The following is a 23,034-nucleotide window of genomic DNA, read 5'->3' on the forward strand; positions in this document are numbered from 1 at the left end:
ACAACTTATAGATGCCAAAACAAACCACTAGGAATTCAACTTCAGTCAAGAGAGATAAGCTTTGCACCGTAACCTAAAGATTAACTAAAGGGAGGTGTCAATATGAACCAGAAATGGTCCCCCATTCTTTCCTGTTTGGTTTTAGTGGTACCTGAATCACCTAAAAAAGTTATTGTGTGAGTGAACATTGATGTCACCCAAAGTAACTGCAATGGCAAAGTAGACAAGAACAGTGTTAGCTTGCAAGCACACTTACTTACACTTACAAGAGATGTTCATCACAACAGTTCCCATCTTCAACCTAGTCTGGGATTTGCACACACGGAGTCCATACAAACAAATTCAGTTAGGAGAGGGGACTTCTTGCATCTGAAGGCAGATACAAACACAGAAAGACCCTACTTTTTGCCCTCTTTTGGGTGCTACACAAAAACACATCTGGAGAAAGCCAAAATCTGAATCAAGCCCAGGTAGGTCCATTCCAGGTCAGTGACCTCCATCCATAATTACTGGTGGTAGAAAATTTGTCAACAAACAGGCATTAAGGAGTGCTCCCAGATACATTCCCACATATGCTTGCCCATGTTTGTAGGTTATTAGCTCAAGTATCTTTAGAAATTTGATCACGCGAGTTAGGCAGGTGTTCTCTCAGTAACTTTCGGTAGTCAAATGCAAAGGCAATTTTAGGCATCTGCAATAAACAGCAACCTTGAGAACTGCACCCCTGGTATCATATGAACACTCCAAGCTAGAAAAATGAGGTAATCTTTTAATGGTATTTTTAAACTTTAATTGAAAGGAATATTTAAAAAAATCATATTTATTTCACATAGCAAGTAACATAGTTCTGACATAATCACAATGGATACATTTCTATAGAGAACTGCAAAACTGAACACTTTTGCACTGTTTTCTATTTCCGTGTATTGTCTCCCAGGATATGTTTCCCTTTGTTGTGATCATTAATACCACTACAAATGAGTGGCAATCCAGTGTCCTCCTTAGTAAGATGTCAGGCAATTAGCATGGAGTTAGGGCAGCCATGAGGAGCTCCAATTTATATACAAAGTTACGTCCTTCCATTTTATTCCACTGAACTTCCTTGAATGGCCCACGAAGATGGTTCCATTTACTGTCTTGTAGCACATCACTTTTGGGGAGGTCTTTGCACTGACACCGTGGAAACTGAACCATAACTTTGCTGCCACTTTCAGGACCATTACGTACTGCAATGAACAGAAAATACATAAGTATAAAGCCTTTAAAGTTTTTTTTTAATTCATCATATTAAATATCCCTATACGTAGTACACTAGCCGTACATTTCCCCTTTTAGTTACAATATGGAAATGTACTTAACAAAAAAAATAATTAAAACACTGTTACTTCTAATGAAGTCTTCTTCTGACTTGTTCTCAAGGTTTCCCCATTTTCCCTGCATGTTTTCATTGCTCTTTTGCACTACATTTTCCTGGTCAGAGCAAACCAGCAGTCAATAACTGTATTCAGGAGAGTTAAATGAGCACAGGAATACTAACATTTTTCTACCAATTCCCACTGAGCTTTATCCAAAGTCTGAATCTTAGGAATGTATTTATGTGCCTTCTCAAGATTTGATAGATGAATTCTTTTCCAGTGTACTCATCTGCTGTAATCTTTCAAAGACAATTATGAAGTCTCCCAACATTTTTGTTACATCTACTATTAGAGAGATCTTTGCAATTCTTTTTTAAAGTACTGTGGGAGTCTAGTTTCTCTAAGATAATACAGGCAAACTGATTTAGTGAGGGGGCAAAGCTTTTCAGTGCAGCATTACAGTGCATATAGAAGCATAAGGACTAGTGATCAGAGCACAAGACCAGGAATGATGAATTCTAGCAGACATATACTATGTGTAATGGAAACAATGAAACATATCTTAAACATGCAACTATCTATTTTTCCTGCATTTATTACAGAACAAATCTGAAAACAGTATTTTTAAAAATGCTTTAAGCCGATTACCCCATGTACTAAACAGCAATAAGTAGCAGACTTGATTGAATCAGTACTTTGCATAGATGTCAATTCTACACATAAAATAAAAAGTTTGTTTATAAATTACTTTGTTATATAATGATGCCATAAACTCTCAGGATTGATTCTATAATCAAACTGCTAGAAAATCTATAGTTCTCATACATTTCTATTATAATCATACAAAATTCTACCTGAAATAGCATAGTCTCCACTTGGCGATGCCACAGTTATTGCTGATGCATTGCCGATACTCTCTACTGGTCCCAGACCCACATGATTACTGAAACTTAACACGTGCCATCCCATAACTTTAGCCAGCTGCTGAACTGCATGTACTTGATGTTGGGACATCTGAAAGAAGACTGAGGATTAGGTTCTTTTTATCTTTGTCTCTTACTGTTTTTGTTGTACTTGATTCCTATTCTTTTTTTCCTGGCCTGTATTAGTCATTTTAAAAAAGTGATTTCCACCTAAAATGCACCACCCCGTTTCAGAAGAATTGATAATTTTATAGAAATACCTCAATACATATAATAGCAAGTAGAAATTTGCCTTCATACATGCCTGTTACTAGCTCATTTGGGGATGGAGAAGATAGAGGTATTCAGTATACACAAGCTACACAGTTCAATAGATCTATAACTCTTTCAAACTTATAGTTTTTGTGAGGTTCTTTTACAAGTTCTGGTTTTTAAACAAACACAACACAAGTCTCTAAAGCTACTCAAAAATCTTGAATATGGTTAAGGTTTCAGAAGTGTCTTTCCTCTACTCCCACATCCAACTGAGAGAGCCCTAACCCTTTTTGTAAAGCATTTACAGGATATTATGCAGAAAAGTGGTAATGACTCATTCCTACATGGCAAATTTGGGAAGAGTAGAGTTGGGGTTACCAAACACACTTTACACCTGTGTAACATTCTAGTGGAAACTACAGCAATTGTTTATAAGAAAAAGCATTTTAGCTTGCTTTTAATATTATTTATTTGTTGGACACAGGGAGGAGCCAATGCCATGTAACCAGCCAGGTCTCTGTGAACCAGTTTGAAAACCACTTTATTAGAGGAAAATGATACTGCCCTCAACAGAATCTGTTCCAACTTGTTTTCTTTGACTGAGAGTTCCACATTACAGATCATTTGCCTTTTTACAGTTTATAAATTAATACAATGCCTGCATCTTTACTACACAATGTGTATCGGACAGACTGTCACATTTGAACAAAAACAACAAGACTCATTGTAAACAGTTAAGAAGCCAGGGTTCATTCAAATGTCAGCTGATTTAGTAGTGTCACATGCAAAGTTGGAAACCCTGACACAATGTTGAAAGTGATGTTAGTTAAGGGCATGTTAGCTATTAAGAACTCTACTCCTGATGAGGTTTGGCTAGAACAAGTTTGTTTTACATAAAAATACCTTAGTGTCTGACCTGGCTCCCACAACTAAGCAGAATCTTATGATTAAGCAAAGCAGCATGCTTGCTAGATCAGCACTGTGTTCTGAAGGCTCACATGGTGAATAGCACAAACAATGCATTTAAATGTATTTCAAATGAACTTCTTTGTTAGTACTTCTGAACTCACATCCACCTGGCTAAAACGCGATACAGTTCTCACAGTCGATACACAAACATTTCTTTATGAAGAATGTGGTCAATCATTACTAAACCTGCAAAATTACTGACATTCTTGTCTGCACATGTGGAATTTCTACCTAGTTTCTATCTTTCTGACAATAAACAATATTTTTGTTTCAAATACACTCATGCTACTTATTACTGTTCATCCCAATCGCAGACACAAGACAAACATATGCAAGTAAAAAAATCCCAGGAATTGAACATGAGTTTACCTGAGACAGAAGGAAATCTTGTAATTCTTGCTCTTGATGGGACAATGTAATAACTCTTCCATCTCTGTGCACTACCCTGATCTGTTCAATTCCAATGTTCAGCTGTAGCTGAATGGACCTTTTAAACAAAGAGATACAATTGGAATATTTATTGAAAAATCATCTAGAAGTTGGCAGTTCACAACTACATTAATAAAAGTTCCTATTAAAAAAGGCACTTTTAAAAGCATCTTACACGTGCTAAAGAACAATCCAATAGGAAGCTACCATCTTGGCACCCTCATATTCTTGATTAGGGAAAACAGTTTCTATCTGAATGAATAACAAAGCATGAACCTTGTTAGAGATGGTAATATAGTATTGAGGCCTGTTTATTAGCCGGAGGTAGAATTTTGGGTTTTGTTTGCCTGTGACTTTTGATATTCTTATATCCTTACTAATCTATGTGAATAAGAAACAAAGACACTGTGTGTTGCTTCTGCCTACAACCAGATGGGTTTTTTTGTATAATGAGAAAAGATAAGAAACAGAGCTAAAGGGTTGTATGGTGGGAGTTTAATATACGACTGCCTTGTCTCCCAGTCGGGAGGGGCTGTATAAGAAACACTAAAAACCAAAGAAAAGGTAGCCTTGGCCAGTACACAACCTTACTCCCTACCCCTCCCATGGGGTACAAAAGAGGTGGTACCGAAACCCAGAGACTCAAGACTCTCGAAAATGGAACAGGACCATAAATGTAAGGGGCGGTACCAGGGGCGAGCACGACAAGTATAATTAAGCCTGTTAAGAAGGTGGTGGTGGGGAAAAAAGGAAAGCTTTACTGGTGTAAAGAGCTGGGATTATGCTTGTTTGGTAACCCCAATAAACATCGCATTGCCTGCACTTTGGACTCCGGCCTTCTGCTTTCTGTCTGTGTGATGAGAAACAAGGGCGGGCAGGGGAGCCCTAACAAACCTTTCAAGGTTGCTTGGTAAATTCTGTTTTTAAAATATTTTGGTTAACTTAGAACAGTGGATGTGGTTTATCATCAGAGATGCAGGTGACATAACATGCATCCTCCCTCTCTCTCCCAGTGAGCTCTATTCTTGTCAATATCAATCCCAAGCTAGCTGGTAAGATTCCTGTTCGCTGAAGTGCTCCAAGAGCACAGAATCTCATCAACTGCAATTCCCTGTCAACTTAAAAGAACAGAGCCAGCAGAGGGTGAAGACCCAGACAAGCCACATGGGACTCCTCTGTGTTCTCAATAAATTCAGGGTCACCCAATACAGCACAGAACTGAAGACTTACCAGCATGGCAACTGGAACCAAAGTAACTAAACCAGTTGTAATTCATGCCTTTAAGTATTTAACTGCAAGTCTGTGTGTGGACATTTAATTCTGAAATATGAAAGTCTATTTGCACTGATATAACTAAAGGCGTGAATTACAAGTGATTATTTTAGTTCCAGTTTCCATATAGACAAGCCCACAGATTTTAACAAGGTTGCAACTGCTGGTTCAGAGATCTAGCAGTTTCTCCAGCCCACTAGTGTGGAAGTAGAGGAAAGCATTTTAAAAAGACACTTTTAGTAACCAGGCCCAATATTTGACTCTTCCTCTAAAGGAATACTGTCATAGTTATTTGAAGAAAAAGGTAATATCTATGTACTAAATTCCTACATTAATGTAACATTTTTGCTACAGAAGGCAGATAGCTTTTTAACTTTAGGGTTTCTCTTCTGACAGCTGTTTTGGCAGAGTGTTACGTTTAAGTCAAGCTTATCTCAATCTATGGAAAGTTTAATTTTCTCTCATTCTCTGCAACCACATTAGTATTCCATACCTGAACATATAAAGCAAATACACAAATACTGGGCTCACGTTGGTCTGCCTGAAGTTGGCTTTGATCTCATAGGAGCAACAATGTTATCTGCACTCAAGCACCACAGCTAAAAGAGACAACTCTATCTAAGTAGAGAATATTTTAGTTTTCATACTTACTTGCATATTTGCTCATACCCTTGGGAAGTTATTAGAACTTTGACACTGGATTCATAAACATCATTTATGTTTGACCAATGGGCCTGAATCTGTGGATCCTCAATACGACTAGCTAGGCTGTCAATCGTTCGAGCAGTTCTAAAAAAAACAAAAACAGAAAAACCACACCCCGGTAATCTTTTATTTATTTATTTATTTAATAGCTTGATATCCCTAGGTCTATTATGATGTCCATGTCTAAAGTGGATAGGGATAATAAAATCATGGTTTAGATATGTAGATAGTGTGTGCCACCATCTTTTCTCCAAATAAAGACAGGGTAGTGAGCAGACATCAGTTTGATCTAGCTGGTACTGTAAAGTACATTTAGTTTGTAAAATAAACTTATTTCACAAACTAAGTTTTATGACACCTAAAGCTATGTTTATTTGCGTTATAAGGTGAGCAGTTTGGGCACATGCAAGGAGACCAAAACAGTTTTGGTGCCTGAATTGCAAAGGAAATGTATCTGCTTAAACTTTATACTTTACATACACCCCCAAAGATAAGTCTTAAACAGCTGATCTCTATGCTGAACAACATGTGTGTTTTTACACAGCATACAGAGGAAAGTACTGAAAAGGACTGAGGTAGTGCTTTTGTTAAAGCAGACACAACTATCATTATATTATAAGTATCCTGTAGAGGGGTATCTTACAAGTAGTATTGAACTTTCTGTGTTTGCATTCCATGGGTGTCACTATACTCACATACTTGGAAATAGGATTTTTAATCTTAACTATTAGGCCCCAATAAAACTCTTAGAAAAGCATTCTGGCATAACAGTAGTAATAAGTTTTGGGAACATTTTCAACAATTAATTCACAGCCTGTGTGGAACACAGTGTTAGTTTTTACTATGGCTTTACCAAAAATAGCTTGTGTGCACACCTGCGTCTCAGAAAGATGTGTTTTGCCTGTTTAATGATCTTTTCCAGAAGCCCTTCATTTGGTTGTAAGGAGCTGATGTCATTTTTATCAAAAGCCTGAGGTCCTGCCATTCTCATTCTCTTATGGCCAAATGGTGCACTAGCTGGATGTGGCATCATTGTAGAGCTCAAAGTTTGCTTGTGGAACTGCAACAAACAAGAGCTGTTAGGAGGGTGACTGAAGGAGAAGATAACAAAACTCAAGCGTGTGCTCTTCTAATACATACAGCTAATCAATTATAATACACTGCCTCACGTTTTATAAGGACAATTTAAAAAAGTCACTTCTGAAAAAAGTGCTGCATGCTATTTTAACACCTATAACCACAGTAATAAAAACTAAGAAAAGTATGCTTTATTTTTCCAGTTTTACTTTGTGCATTTGACTGCACTTTATGTACAGTCAACTTCATATTTCCCTGTATAGTCTGCTTCCCTGTTTATGTGGATCTTTCGCACAACCGGGAAAGGAAAACTAAAAGAGAGGAGGTGTTGCATTATGCATCAAGAATATATACACTAGTTCTGAGGTCCAGAAGGAAGTGAGAGGCAGACCAGTTGAAAGTCTCTGGGTAAAGATAAAAGGGGAGAAATAGAGGAGAGTGACATCATGATTAAAGCTGCGTGTCTGTCATGGAAGTCACAGATTCCATGACATTCCGTGACCTCTGCGACTTTGCAGCGGCTGCAGCCAGCTGCACCAGCCACTGCTGGGGCAGTCTCGGGCCACCATGGCCTGTGGGCCCCCCTCTCACTGCTCAGCAGCAGTAGTTTGGGTGGGGGAGAGGGCTCAGGGCTGGGATGCGGGATGGCGCTCACCTCGAGGGGGTTTCCCGGAAGTGGCCGGCATGTCCCTGCAGCTCCTAGGTGGAGGGGCCAGGGGGCCCTGTGTGCTGCCCCTGCCTGCAGGTACCACTCCCACAGCTTCCATTGGCTGTGGTTCCTGGCCAATGGGAGCTGCAGCACCGGCGCTAGTGGTGGGGGCAGTGTGCAGAGCCCCACTGGCCTTCCCTCTCCCTAGGAGCTGCAGGGACATGTCAGCTGCTTTTGGGGAGCTGCGCAGAGCTGGGTAGCGAGCCTGCCAGCTCCGCCAATCTTCCCCTCCCACCACCAGCGGGGGTCATAGGCTAGGCGCTGCCGCCCCGCACCTCCCCATCACCTGCGGAGGTCCCAGGATGCCTCCCCCTGCTCCACACCACCCGCGGCCCAAGTTTTAGTTAGAGGTAAATAGTAGAAGTCATGGACAGGTAACGGGCTGTGAATTTTGGTTTACTGCCAGTGAGTAGTTCATGACTTTTACTAAAAATACCCATGACTAAAACGTAGCCTTAATCCTAAAGCAAAGAGTAAGAGCAGCCGAATAAGGACAATGGACATTGAAAAAATAGATGAATAAACTCAGAGAACTGGTAGGAATGAAAATGGGCAGAAAATCTAAGGGATGAAAGGAGTTCAGGAGAGCTGGCAGTTTCTCAAAGAGACAACATTAAAGGCACAACTGAAAACTATTCCAATGTGAAGGAAAGATATCAAGAATAGTAGGAAGCCAATATGGTTCCATCAAGAGCTCTTTAATGACCAGAAAAATCAAAAAGGAATCCTACAATGAAGAGAAAACATGGACAAATTGATAAGGAGGAACACAAAAGAATAGCACAAACATGTAGGGACAAAATCAGGCTAAGGAACAAAATGAGTTACATCTAACAAGGGACATAAAAGGCAAAAGAGGTTCTTTAAATACAGTAGGAGCAAGAGAAAAGATGAAGGAAAGTGTAGGTCTTCTACCCCGAGGGGAAAAAGAGCAAACAACAGAGGACATCAAGAAGGCTGAGGTGTGTAATGCCTATTTTGCTTCAGTATTCACTGGAGGAGATGCACACATCCTGGGCATATGATCTCAGAACTTTCTAGAGTAGAACTTTCTACTGTTTTTTAAGGCTGTGCATGTCCTTGTGCTTCCCTTGCCCCCAAAGAGATATAAGGGAGCACAGCCTCAACCACAATGCAGCTCCTTCTAATAAATCAAGAATTTATAGTAAGACAGTGAAAAAGAGGAGTGGGGAGAATGATCTCAGAAGAACCACAGTTATGGTAAGTAACTGTTCTTTCTACTTTAAGCATTGCCTACATGGACCATTCTCCTGAAATGAGCGTCCAACTTAGAGGCTACATCCAGGAAACAATATCCCACGAAGGTCCAAGTGGAACTCCTGGTATCAGCTTTGCATATCTACACAATGGTGGCATTTCTCAGACATACAACAGAAGCTGCCTTATACAGGTGGATAGAAAAGGACTGGCCTCTGGCAGTATTATAATAATATGATGTGCTCAGACACTATGAATGGGAAATAAGAGAAGTTCAGTGTTCAACTAAAAATGCGTTACCTCTCTGATCAGCTGATGCAAATTGTGTTCCAGAACATAGAGGTGATCTTCCGGACTTTGTTTTTCAGAAGCAGCTTTTTGGGATTTCTTATCATTAGAAGAGTGACACAAAGAAATAGATAACTGCAAACCTGTATAAAGCACATGAAAAGCAAAAACATTGTCAACTTTTTCATGCTGATAAGTAGAAACAAGACAGGATAATTTATTCTTCTCTTTCCCTTAGCCCCTTTCAGAATCATTAGCTCTGCAATCAATGCTGTTTCAGAGATATTCAAACAAACAATCAGGTCACACTGTGAAAATCAGAAAAGAAAACATGATCATTTTGCCAATTTGTAAAATCAAGATATAATTAATAAAGTGCCCAGGGATCAACTAGTGACTTAATAGGTTTTTTTCATTTATAATTCCTTATCAAGTGAAGAAAAGGAAAGTCTCCTAAGAGTGAGACCCTGCAGCATACTGGGGAAGAAATAATTCTCATATCACCCAGTTCACCAACCATTATATTTTTTGAAGCAATCCAAAAAACTCTTCAAAAGATGGAGTCACAATCACCGTCACCAGGGGTGGGGGAATCCCAAAGCAACTTGAGCATAGAGGATGCTTTCAGAGTCCCCATATTGTTGGACCAGCCTGACTGAAGGGTATTAGACTTAGCTCTATTCAGGTACCATTAACACAAGTCAATCAGAAGTCTTGTAGTCTCCCATAAACCTACCTCTGGAGAGGAGGACTGATATACAGCCTCAAATTCCAATCCCCACAAGGTGGTGCACTGGACTACCACAACTTTTGTTGTTGCTACCAATACTACTGAAATAATACAAGTGCACCATGAGAGTCATTTTAAAAAGCACTCTTTAGTCAGAAAAGATCCTATGCATAATGTGTTTCCAGGGAAGTCTTACTTTTAATCCAATTCTTCATTTGGTCTAAGTACAGAAACAAGGAGGTCAACTAACCTTGCCTAAACTTCATACACATCAAAGTTTAAGTCTGGATTAAAATAGACAATTCTGTGGATTCCATGTTCCATGACAAGAGTCTCGCAAGGTTTCCTACCTGGAAAAGGCTGGGAGATGATCTGGTTCTTCACAACAATGTGAGGAATTTGTGATTTAATTTGAACAGCTTCTCGAGACAGCTGAGCAAATATTTCTTTACATAAGAGAACATTTTGTGCAGCCTCCAGTTTTGTCTGCCAATGTGGAGCACCTGAAAAACATGAGCCATCCAAATTTTCAAAGAAACAACAAGAAGCAACCCATTTTACTAATTCAGATGTCAGCTGTTAGAGAATGACTAAAGCACCAGGTGATCAGTGTGACTGGAAAAATCTAGCCTACTGTTCCCACCTGAGCTGAACCTTGTTATAATATTAGCTCAATTACGTGAGTGAACACAACAAAATACTAGTGAATTTTAACCAAGCTTCCATGTGCATATTAACAACTATTTGTACTGCACTAGCACCTAGATGGCCCTGCTACACTGTGCTTGGCACTGAACAAACAGTTAAGACGACAGTCTGTGCCTCAAAGAGATTGCAAACCGAGTAAGCACTTTCAAAACAGTATGTTTAGACTTGCAAAATTAACCCAGGCACATAAACACACACAACATTTTTTAAAATCAGGCAGGTGCTACAGTATGGATTTAGAAGCCAAAATTTAGGCTCCTATTTTTAAAAACATTGGCCTGAATAAATAGATGGGTCTTATACCCTGAACACAAAGATTACCAAATGAGATCAGACCAGTGGTTTATCTAGTATAGCATTCTGTCTATGAGTGGCCAGCACCAAGTTTCTTTCTCAGCCCAAAACTTAGTGACTGGCTTCTGAAGCATGAAATCTCATGTCTTAGTTTGAAATTGTGGAGGTCGTTGTTCACAAAAACATCTAGTTTTTTTAAAAATTCTGCTGAGCTTTTAGATTCACTGATATCTTACGGCAAAGAAATTCCACAGATTCCATAAGTGTTGGAAAACATCTCCTCTTATGAGTTTTTAATGCATCACCTTTCATTCAGACTGGATGTCCTCTTGGGCTTGTATTATGAGCAAAGGTAAATAGGAGCATCCAATTCACCTGCTTTATACTGGTATTCCCCTTATAACGGTCTCCTCGCTAGACTTAACTCCCAATGTTTTCATGCTCTCCCTGCCTCTAGTACTTTTTATTGCTCACCTTTAAATCTCTTCTAATCATACTAAATCTTTTTTGAAATGGAGTGGCCAGAACTGACTATAGTATTCCAAATGAGGGCATGCCATCAATTCACATAAACCACTGGTCTGTCAGGCAAATGGGAAAGTTAGTTCCAGCACTGAGCACTCCCCACTTAAAATGCCCTGCCCTGAAACATTTAGATCTCAGAAATATGCAAGAATAGCTGTCAAGAAACTGCCTCCCCCCATGCACTGGCATAAGCAGCTAGCACAGGCAGCTAACGCATACCTTAAAGAGCTGGCATGATATGCTCCTTTCATTGACTATTTCATGTCGTTCTCTTTAATCCTACTGTGTTTTTTCCTGCGTTTAATTAATAGCAATACAAGAGATTGACAGGATAGATTTTGTGTTGCCAATTTATAAATATCTTCTAAACACTAAATTTACAGTAGACCTCAATTTTATGAATACCAATCTTACGAATGACCAGTTATAAAGATCATTCTTCATAACCGGGGTGTGAGTGTGTGTGAAATCACGTAGCAAAAGTGATGTTGATGAAGAACAGGTCAATATGCCTTCACATTCCAAGCCTTTAGTGCACTGGAAATTGCTTTGCAATGGGTTAAAGGACAAGAAGAAATCAATGCACCGCACCTACTGTAATTCTGAGATGTTCAATTTTATGAGCTCCTTAATCCCCAATTAATTTGTAAAATACGAGCTGTCCTGTTTTATATAAATAAAGCTTACAAACTTGCTCTTAACAGTTTCTGAAACAGTTTTTTAAATGGTCTGAGCTGACATGACGTCTCAATCTAAATTTTGGCTTGAAACAGAAAAATAAAGTGAGTTACATTTTCAGGCAAAATTTTGCTATTCAGCTCCATGAACTACAGCAGGCACTTGACGTGCTTCTTTCTCCCTGCTGCTCGTCCCCGTCAAAAGCACGATTATACCTTAGTTCATCCTATTGTATACTTGGAATATTTAAAACATATATAAGTAAAATAATTTGAGAAAAAGATTTAAATGGAACCCATACACCTCTATCTCGATATAACGCTGTCCTCGGGAGCCAAAAAATCTTACCGTGTTATAGGTGAAACCGCGTTATATTGAACTTGCTTTGATCCACCAGAATGTGCAGCCCCGCCCCCCCGGAGCATTGCTTTACCGCGTTATATCCGAATTCGTGTTATATCAGGTCGCGTTTTATCGAGGTAGAGGTGTATTATGTAAGTGATTTTCAATTAACCTCAAGTTAGATGGTTGACTCTCCTCCTAAACAAAAGCCAAGCATGTGCATTAGAGTCATTGAAGGAATTGTAACACCTTCAACAACATCATATCCACATGTACATTTTGAAGGGGGTGTCACGTTTGCAAAGTCTCATTTTGCATTTAGGTGAAGATTTCAGTTAAACCAAGAATGAGAAAATTATTTCCCCATTTGTTCTTATTTTCAGGTACTACTCAAGTATTTCTCCATAATGAGAGATTCACCAATTTAGTGTCAAATGCAAACTCAATCCTTAAGACTGGAGCTTAAAGAATGTACCTGGTTTCGATTTTGGCAGAGGTCTTTTAAACAGGTTAACTGTGCCAAGGTCACCTATGTCTGGAGCTTGCTTTTGAATAGAAACCTATACAAGAAAATGAAAAAGAATGTTAATGGTCTTGTGTTCTGTATTACAACTACATGAATAGTACAGAAACTATGCAACATATGTTTTTGGCAAACCTTTATATAGGCTGATCCCTCTAAATCACTTGGAATCTGAACATCCAAAGGACAATAATCCTCTGGTATCTTCTTATCCAGATCAATATCTGTGTTCTTTATCACTTCAAATGTCCCATGATGAGGGAAGAGGGATCCTAAAAAGGGAAACAGAAAATATCATGAAAACATCTCAAAACTTTCACGAGACAAAGTTTTTATGGATTAGAAGTCTTCTCATCTTTGCATCATGAGAGATATTGCTTACATTTGACTAACATTGTTTCTTGAGGGAAAAAAGTTTAATTCAGTAAAATGTCTTCTCTTCACTCCATAATTGTCAATTGAAGAGACTCTACATGTTAAAACTAAGAAATACAGTAGAACAATATGATCTGGGCTATATGGTTTCCTTTCTTTTTTCTGGGCATTGGGAGAGGTAAGAGAATGAGAGGGGAGTTGTTGGCTTAAATGTCGTGGTACCTGTGATTTTACCAGTAAGGGACACTGCATCTGAATATTTTACTCTCCCCTCAAAATGATTATATTATGTTTCACATAATGCTTAAAACTCTTTGGATTTATTTTTTTAACAGATTATTGTACCATCTAAAAATCTGTACATTAAAGTGATTCTCTCATTTTGTCATGGTGATGCCACATTCTCCACGAACACTTACACGAGGCTTACCTTTAAGCACATGTATACTTATTGATTTCAAAAGGGACTATGCGTGTGTGGAGTTCATCACTTGTTTAATTACTTGCTGAATCAAGACATTAGGACATTATTAACCTTGTATGAACAACCATACAACCAACCACATTTTGTGTATCATACTATAACTCTTTCCCAGGTTATAGTACCTAGTATGTTCTATTCAATAACATTTATAATCTCTCATTTAATATTTCATAAACTACATTTTAGTATTGTAAAGTCTGTACTTTGGAATATGGGGATTGTATATCAATTCAGAAAAGAATAAAAGTGACCGAATATCTTTTTAATAATTTTTACAGAACAAATCTAGGTAATACAAATCAGAGATGAAGAAAAAGTACTATTCATCTAACCCAACCCAATGCAGGATTGTTCCTTAAAAGTACCTTCTCTAGTGCTCCAAACAGTCTACAGTAACTCCTCACTTAAAGTCGCATTTTTCAGGAACATAACCACAACGTTAAGCAAAACGACGTTAAGCGAATCCAATTTCCCCATAAGAATTAATGTAAATGGGGGTTAGGTTCCAGGGAAATTTTTTTCATCAGACAAAAGACTATATTATATATATGTATACACAGTATAAGTTTTAAACAAACAATTTAATACTGTACACAGCAATGATGATTGTGAAGCTTGGTTGAGGTGGTGAAGTCAGAGGGTGGGATATTTCCCAGGGAATGCCTTACTGCTAAATGATGAACTAGAACTCAGCTGAGCCCTCAAAGGTTAACACGTTGTTAATGTAGCCTCACACTCTACAAGGCAGCACGAATGGAGGGAGGGGAGACAGCATAGCAGACAGACACACACAGTGTGTGTGTGTGTGTGTGTCAGTCAGTCATTGCCCCTTTGAGAACACTAGCCCACAATAAGTACACTGCCTTTTTAGATCTGGAAGTTGAGACAGCAGTTTCCACCTGCAAGCTCCCTCCATCTTGAGCCCTGTTGTGTCCCCCCCTCCCCAGCTCCCAGGAGCAGCTCCAAGGCAGAGGGCAGGAGCGGCACATGGCAGTGGGGGGAGGGACAGATGAACTACCAGCAATTGATAGCCTGCTAGGCGGCTGCCGCACAGGGAACTTCGGGGAGCGGAGACCTGATAGGGGGGCTGCCGGTCCACCCTGGTTCCAAGCCCCCACCAGCTAGCTGCAAAGGGCTGCTCTTTCTGCTAGCAGTGGACAAAGCAGGTGGCTGCCAAACAACGTTATAAAGGAGCATTGCACAACTTTAAACAAGCATGTTCCCTAATTGAGTAGCAACGTAACAACAAAACACCTTAACCGGAACGACTTTAAGCGAGGAGTTACTGTACTTTTAATGTACCAAAAGTGCTGCAGCTTTATCACCATCTTTGAGATCTCAATATCAGGATGTTTCTCCTGGTATTAAATGTAAGTTCTCCTTTTTCTTAGTTCCTTCACAGAACTCTTAGTTATAGTATTTTACCACTTTAATCATTCCTTTCCAACTTTGGTGTTTACAATTAATTATCAAAAATTGTTTAGAGAAATAAAAGATTTAAGATTCATTCTTGATAACAGGTGACCTGCCATACCGGCGCTTCTGTAGCTCAGGTCCCCAAGGATTTTGTCTCCCACTTTCCTCAGCTTCCAGTGCTGTCTCAATCTCAAGAGCTCAGAGTTGAAATCTCGTTGTCGCTTATTTTCCTGGTTTTCTGCAACTGATTTGGATAATCTTTCTGCTCCTTTCAACAGGATTTGGGCTGCTCCCGCTAGTGACTTCTTCTTTGAAATTAACTGTAAAGTCTGAGGATTCTGGACACATGAAAATAAATTTCAATTTTGAACTGTTGTAAATATTTTTAATTTTTAAACAAATCCTCACAGTTCTAATTACTGGAAACTGGTAGTGACTAATAATTATCATCTGCTGTGCTATTTAGTAATTTATTTTGAAATTAGGCTACGTCTACACTAGAAACTTCAAAGCGCTGCCGTGGAAGTGCTTTGAAGTGTGAGTGTGTTCACGTGCAGTAATCCACCTCCACGAAGGGAATAGCTCCGAGACCTGCTCCCAGCACTCGGAGCCTATCCACACTGGCGCTTTAAAGCACTCTAACTTGCTGCGCTCGGGGTGTGTGTGTGTGTATGTGATTTTTTCACCCCCCTGAGCCAGCAAGTTAGACCGCTATAAAATGTAAGTCTAGACAAGCCCTTAGTTTCATATGCAGGTATCACACTACTATAACTGGCACACTTGTTGGCAGCCTCAGCAGATACATCATTGAGACTGAGCTACCCTCTCTCCCCCAGAAGTACTTCCTCCAGTTGAAAGATGAAGCACTGTGGTAGAACCGCATGGGGAGGCTTGCACTAGGCTATACCTGTTTTGTGGTTATGTAAAAAGTCCCAGTTGTATGGGATCTTCAGTATTAAGTTATCAAGATGTTTTAAGCAATAAGATGGTTTATACCTGCTTTGGGGGAAGCGGATCCTGCACAACTGGATCCAGAGTCATGAATTTTTTATCCTTGACAATGCTGAGAACATCATAGAGTACACACATCTCAGTCAAGGCTCCTCTTAAATTGTTTCTCACTGAATCCCAAGGCCAAAGGGATGGTTGAAATTTTACCAGCCCTAAAGCACAAAAACAAAGGTTTATATTCCAGTAGCAAATACAGTATCTATACCAGACTGGTCCTTAAACTGAAGACAGAGCATAAACAGTCTGCAAATAATCTGAAAAATTTGCATTTTAAAATATATTTTTTATTTATGTAGGTTATGTTAAATGTCCTCCTCTTTTCCTAATCTGGAGAATAAGAGTCTTATAGCCCCAGCTAGAGAGCCATAGCTCTTCAGCTCAAAATGAAGCAGCACATGCTTTTTACTTTGGAGTCTCTGGTACACTGGTCAAGTCATGTAGGTGGGAGCTTGTTGAAGATGTGAACTACTTTAGGCCTCAAATGAATGCACAGATGAGGTTACATTAATATAAGCTATGCAATGAGAGGACACCCAAACTCACGTTTTGACCAGTATGTCTCTCCCAGGAAAGAGTTACCATGATAGTTTGGTCAGCTATTGAGGGAGGAAGATCTCTCATACTACATTCACTATAGAACCCACCACCCTCCTACAGCTTGGCTTCAAACACTAGTGGTCAGGACACCCAGGCTCAGACAGGGCATGTACCATGACAGTTCTGGACTCTGCCAAAGGCTAGTTTAGTCCCGGAGTGGCATTTTCATGACAGCTGAACCACTTCGTTGCACAGATCCTACCCGCTATGCCACACAGGTGGGTCTGCAAGGATCCCAGCGCCGTCAGCAGGGCACATACGCGCCGGGGGCCACCCGTGCAGCACAGCTCTCGGATCAGGGCCAACACGGCAGGCCCATCAGGGGCTGGCCACAAATCACATAACGCACCGGGGCGGGTGGGCTGGACTAGTACGTTGCCCAGTGTGAATGGCTGTCCCTGGGGATCCAGGGGGGGGACTGGCGCTGCCTCCCTGGAGGCTGGGTCCCTGCGGGGGTGGTGGGGAGCCCTGCGGCGGGGAACGCCGGGTGGGGGCGCCCAGCCGGGGAATCCTTGTTCCTCCCCCCCCCTCTCGCTCACCCTCCTCATCCTCGGCGTCCCCGGGCGCGGCCCAGTCGCGGGGCTGCGCCCCAGGCGGCGGCTCGTCCTCCTCGGAGCCGGAGCCCTGGCTGAAGTCGATGCGCTGCGCCAGGCGCGCCAGGTTCTGGGACATGGAGAGCGGCTGCAGGTAGGTCTCGCTGCCGTCCAGCCCCACCTCCTGCACCTGCTTCTCGCTCGCCGACTCGATGCTGATCCGCACCGCCGGCGCCCCCGACATCTTCCCGGCGGCTGGGGCGCCGCTGGCCGCGGGGAAGCGGGGGGAGAGTGCGCAGCCCCCCGAGCCGAGACTGACAGGCCCCGTCGAGCATGCGCACAACCACTACGGGCAGCCGTCCGGGACATACTACAAAGGGGCGTGGCCACCGTATAGCGGCCGCTGCGGGCTTCGGCTCTTTCCGGAGGGGCCTCGGGGAAGTTCGGAATTGCGGAGCCAGGCGGGGAAGTGGAGACCAGAGGGAGGCGCTACCTAGGTCGAGGGGGAGGGGCTAGACCCGGCTGCCTGGGCCTGGGCTTCGTTCTGTGCCTGTCTAGAGGCGCTGCCTAGTTAACCCACCAGCTGCCCCGCCCCAGGCCACCGGCAGGCGGCGCTCCAGAGCCAGGTTGTCAGGCCCTGCGTGGGGAGGAACTTGCCTCAGGCAGCTGGAGCGCCCCGCGGCAGCACCACCCTGCAGCCACTGCCACAGAGCCCAGCTAGCCTGGGGGAGGTGGCTCACCCCCCCCCCACCCCGTTACAAAAAGCGCCAGCTGGTCTCTCTACCACCCCGCCCCCCGACACCCTTTTTCTGTATGAAATGGAAAGATCTAGTTTCAACACACAGAGTCGCTGCCACCTGCACTGCTGGGGTAGGGGAAGCCAGCAGGAGTTGTGCTGAGACTGGTAGTGTGGCTTGGCATTTTCAGCTCAGCACACATCTGTAGGCAGCTCCTGCCACGGTCACAGAGAGCCCAGAACACTTTTGAGTAAAAGCCCTTAAATTTTATAAGCAGTATAGCCAGGTCAGTGGCCAGACTTAGTTATCACTCCTTCCCAGGAGTAAGGGGGGTTACAAGATACAGATAAGTTAATGCTACATAAAGCAGTTTGCACCAGACACTAGTGCAGGTTTGCTAAAAAATTGTCCACAACTGGTGCTTGACAGCTTCACCAACTCTCTTTTCAAGTACCTGTGCTATCCCAAGGCCCAGAACACATGTTCTGTATTTTCTTTAGTTCAATTAACACATTGTGTGTGTTGTACTAGGTGTATGCATTGCTGTTCATATATGTGGCAGGCTGGTGAGTTTGTGGCTTTAAGTTATATGTATGTTAGTGATTTATACATATGTCTTACTTTCAGCGCATAGCAGGTAGATATTAAAAAAATATTAAATACACTTCACATCTACATGTTTAGTGTGTTTTTGCTAAAAAAAAAAACACAAAGAAAAATATAACAAGACTCATAAAATTTAAGTCTTTAACTCCTATCAGGGTTTATTCACAGCCTAGAAATATCCCACTTGACAGCAAGTAAGATGGTTTCAAATCAATTAAGTAAAACTTTATTTGCAGAACAAATGACACAAATATCAGAGTGTAAAGAAAAAAAAATGCTGACAAAGTGCTCCTGTTGGGGTCCACTAGGCATAGCTACCAGGTAACTCGGGAGAGTGGAAGGCCAAAAGTGCCGATGAAGCTCTTTTGCTCTGGGTCTGTGAACCACAGTGACTCCATCTTGGGAACTCTCACCTACTTCTATGCTAACTGCTTACATGCTCTGAAGTAGGCTGAAGCAGAAATGTAATGTCAGCTTTTTAGCAGATGGCTGCAGTTTCACTCACACTAGCAGAAATAAAGATAAGAAGCGGGGTAGTTAGTTTGCAGGCATCTAACTCAAGGTCGCAAAGACTGGGAAAGTTTTCTCACAAGCTTATGTAGAGCTTATTGTAACAGTTGTCTGGAAGGGAGGGGTAAGGGGGACAGCCAGACAAAGAGATGTATGCAAACAGTTTGGAGTATAAAAGGTAAAAGTTGTTTGTATTTGTTGCACTGGATTTGAGACATGCTGGTCTTCTAGTGCCATTTCAGAGCTCTGAAATAAACTTGGCTTGCTTTCTCCCCTCGGTGTCTTTATTGGTGCCAAGCACACCGGGCGACGGACCATTGTTGTCCCCTCGAGCCCTTTAGGGCGGGCAACAGTTTTGGTGTCCCTGGGTGGGCTCGAGGCTGAAATTTAGCCTTGCCCGGATCCCTCCTGGCGGCCGATGGATTACGATGACGACCGACGCCCAGCGCGCACCAGTGACTTCATCGGGGGCCTCGGTGGAGACGTGGTTTGCTCGACCCCGGAGGGCACAACGGTGCAACGCACACAGACAGTGGAGAAGCAGCTGCGGGCGACGGTGGGGAACCGGTCCCGTGGATAGGGCGACGGTGCAGAACCGGACCCTTGGATAAGGTAGAAACAGTCCAGTGGGGACTTTATCTGTCTTGACCTGGGGACGCCCAGTGTCTGCCTGTTTTGACCTGGGGACGCCCAGAGTCTCCCTCGGTATGGGGCAGGGACAGAGTACAGCCGGCAGGGTACAGTGTACACCCTTAGAATGCATTCTGGTGAACTGGAAAGTGTTTGGATCTGATCAGTTGATTAAAAGTAAATTGAAAAGGTTCTGTACAGTTGATTGGCCTCAGTACCAGCTGGAGTGCCAAGAAAGGTGGCCACCGGAAGGATCACTTAATTACAACACGATCCTTCAATTGCTTTTGTTCTGTCAGAGAACAGGTAAATGGAATGAACATCTCTATGCGTTCATGATGTTAAAAAATAGGACTGATATTTTGCTCACGTGCCATTTGACTCCGACAGGCTCGGTAGTAACGGCTGCTAAACCCCAGAACCCTCCCACTGTTGTAATGCCAGAATCGGTGTCCCCTTCGGCTCCTCCACCCCCACAGGCTTCAGAGAGTACCCCCCCCCTCCCCCCGTGGGATTGTATCCGTTGATTACTGAGAGTGTGGTAGCCCATCCCAGAACACAAGAACGGCCAGCACAGATAGTATCTGTCTACTCGCATGTACCTTTTAACCCTGTACATCTAGCTGCTTTTAAGGCAGAGGCAGGAGAATTCTCAACGAATCCAAGCAAGTTCATTTCTATCTTTGAAGGATGTCTAGCTAGCCATAAGCCTGACTGGGATGATTGTAATATACTTATGAGAATCCTGTTGTCTGAAGTGGAGCGGATTCAGGTCATAGCCAAAGCCAGGGAGGAGGCACAGAAAAGGCATGATGAGGATAGAGAAGGCAAGCCGTTGCCAGATGTCGCTGTCCCCCTAGGGGACCCCCGGTGGAATCCAAATGAGGAGGGGGATCTGAGGCTGCTTAACTCCTATCAGGAACTGCTTCTGCATGGTCTCCGACACTCAGCTGTCAGGCATAACAATTGGGCTAAGCCTTATGAACTAATCCAGGACTCGAAAGAAAGTCCAGGGGTTTTCCTGCAGCGTATTCGGGATACCATCAGGCAAACTACTAGTGCAAACCCAGATGATCAGGCAACTGAGGCAATTATAAAGGGTATCTTCACCAGCCGTGCGGCCCCTGATATTAAAAGGAAATTGCAGAAAAAGGAGTATTTAATGGGAATGTCTATGGCTCAGATTTTGGAGATTGCAAATAGGGCTTATAGCCTTAGAGAGGGAGAGAAGGAAAAAAGGCAAGTGAAAATGATGGTAGCGGCGGTGCAGGCCGGCGGCAATGAAAGGCCACAGAAAGGTGAAAGGGGCCGGGGAATGAGAGGCCGTGGATGTGGACGCCCTGGCCCCCAGGTCAGGCGCCTGGGTCGTAACCAGTGTGCCATATGCCGAAAGGAGGGACACTGGAAAAATGAATGCCCTGAAAGGGAAGGTACCCCTACGATGGCAGCAGAGGATCGAGATTAGGGGTGTCAGGGGAGACGGACCATCCTACCCCCGGAACCCCGAGTAAATGTGCGGGTGGGAGATGCGGATATAGACTTTTTAATAGACTCTGGAGCAGCAAGGACCGCTGTAAACAAACCCCTACAGTTGCCAGTTGCAGGCTCCCTCACTGTGGTGGGTGCCACAGGGAAAGGAACCAAGTGCCCAGTATATGCCCCAGCGGAATGTGCCTTGGGAAACAGAACAGTATCACACAAGCTGGTTTACCTCCCTGATTGTCCAACACCACTACTAGGACGGGACCTGCTTTGTCGCTTAGGTGCCACCCTGCATTTCACTCAAGATGATATAACCCTCACTTTACCCCCTGAGAATGCTTGGATAATGACCCTTGCAGTTGAACCCTCAGCTATGCAAGCCCCAGAGTGGAGTGAGTGGGAAAAGCAGGTTTTTCCTCTAGTCTGGGCATCAGGGGTCCCAGGGAAAGCAAACCGTCAAACCCCTGTGCATATTCAGCTCCTCCCAGGAAAAAGCCCAGTGCGGATCAAACAGTATCCGATTAAAAGGGAAGCCAGAGAGGGACTACAAGAGACTATAGATCGGTTCCTGGAGTGCGGTGTACTACGGGAATGCCAGTCAGCTTGGAACACCCCCATTCTGCCCATACAGAAGCCCAATGGCACGTATCGGCTGGTCCAGGACCTCAGGGCAGTTAATGAGCGGGTTAAGACTCTGCACCCCCTGGTTCCAAATCCGTTTACACTGTTGGCCTCTATAGGGGGGCAATATACCCATTTCTCAGTCCTAGATTTAAAAGATGCTTTCTTCAGGATTCCAGTTGACACACAGTCTCAGGAGATATTCTCCTTCGAATGGGAAGACAAACGAAGGGTTAAAAAGCAGCTTTGTTGGACATTATTGGCTCAAGGATTTAAAAATTCCCCCACTCTGTTTGGACAGGCTTTGGCCAGAGACTTGGAGGAGTGGGATAATTCAGACAGAGCCCTCCTGCTGCAATATGTAGATGACTTGTTAAGTGCTGCTGTGGGTCTAATCCCTTGTCTCAGAGCTACTGTGAGTCTCCTAAACTTTATTGGACTGCGAGGATACAGGGTATCTGAAAGCAAAGCCCAAATTGCTCTTTCAGAGGTTCAATATCTGGGATTTCATATCAGGCAGGGAGAGAGACAGCTCTCAAACGAAAGAAAGGAGGCTATCTGCCAAGTTCCCATCCCCAGCAACCGTAAACAGCTTAGGGCATTCCTGGGCATGGCAGGTTTTTGCAGAATATGGATTCCAGCGTTTGGACTGTGGGCTAAACCTCTGTATGAATGTGTTAAGGGAGCGGAACATGACCCCTTTCACTGGTCCCCAGAAGCGGACAGGGCATTTAAAATCTTGAAAAGGAAGCTAATGGAAGCTCCAGCCCTAGGTTTGCCCAATATATCTAAGCCGTTCCAACTGTATGTGCATGAACGAAAAGGAGTAGCTTTGGGAATGCTTACCCAGCTATTAGGTGCCTGGAAACGTCCTGTGGCATACTTTTCTAAGCAACTGGATCAAGTTTCAAAGGGATGGCCAGCCTGTTTGAGGGCGGTCGCAGCTACTGCTCTAGTGCTTGGGGAAGCTGAAAAACTGACACTTGGAGGAACTGTGCAAGTGTATGTTCCCCATATGGTCCAAGCCTTGCT

The 23,034-nt window shown here is 42.8% G+C and overlaps 1 protein-coding gene across 4 annotated transcripts; it reads right to left on the reverse strand.

Moving 5' to 3' along the window:
- Positions 1 to 773: 773 nt before the first annotated feature.
- On the reverse strand, positions 774 to 17,804 carry MED17 (mediator complex subunit 17). Of its 4 annotated transcripts, XM_008174372.4 has the most exons (12): positions 17,423 to 17,804; positions 16,272 to 16,438; positions 15,394 to 15,613; positions 13,136 to 13,272; positions 12,953 to 13,037; positions 10,281 to 10,433; positions 9,213 to 9,343; positions 6,784 to 6,968; positions 5,855 to 5,992; positions 3,872 to 3,989; positions 2,210 to 2,369; positions 774 to 1,226 (listed from the first exon to the last, which is right to left on the reverse strand). In XM_008174372.4, the coding sequence occupies exons 1-12, from the start codon at positions 17,658 to 17,660 to the stop codon at positions 1,021 to 1,023; spliced, it is 1,938 nt and encodes a 645-aa protein (XP_008172594.1). In that variant the 5' UTR covers positions 17,661 to 17,804; the 3' UTR covers positions 774 to 1,020. The 4 variants fall into 4 exon arrangements, with proteins under 4 accessions (XP_008172594.1, XP_042703707.1, XP_042703708.1 ...); XM_042847773.2 differs by lacking the exon at positions 10,281 to 10,433 and having other exon boundaries at positions 17,423 to 17,778; XM_042847774.2 differs by lacking the exon at positions 2,210 to 2,369 and having other exon boundaries at positions 17,423 to 17,778.
- Positions 17,805 to 23,034: the final 5,230 nt, after the last annotated feature.

The sequence above is a fragment of the Chrysemys picta genome, chromosome 1 (genome assembly GCF_011386835.1).
Source record: "Chrysemys picta bellii isolate R12L10 chromosome 1, ASM1138683v2, whole genome shotgun sequence".
NCBI lineage: Eukaryota > Metazoa > Chordata > Testudines > Emydidae > Chrysemys > Chrysemys picta.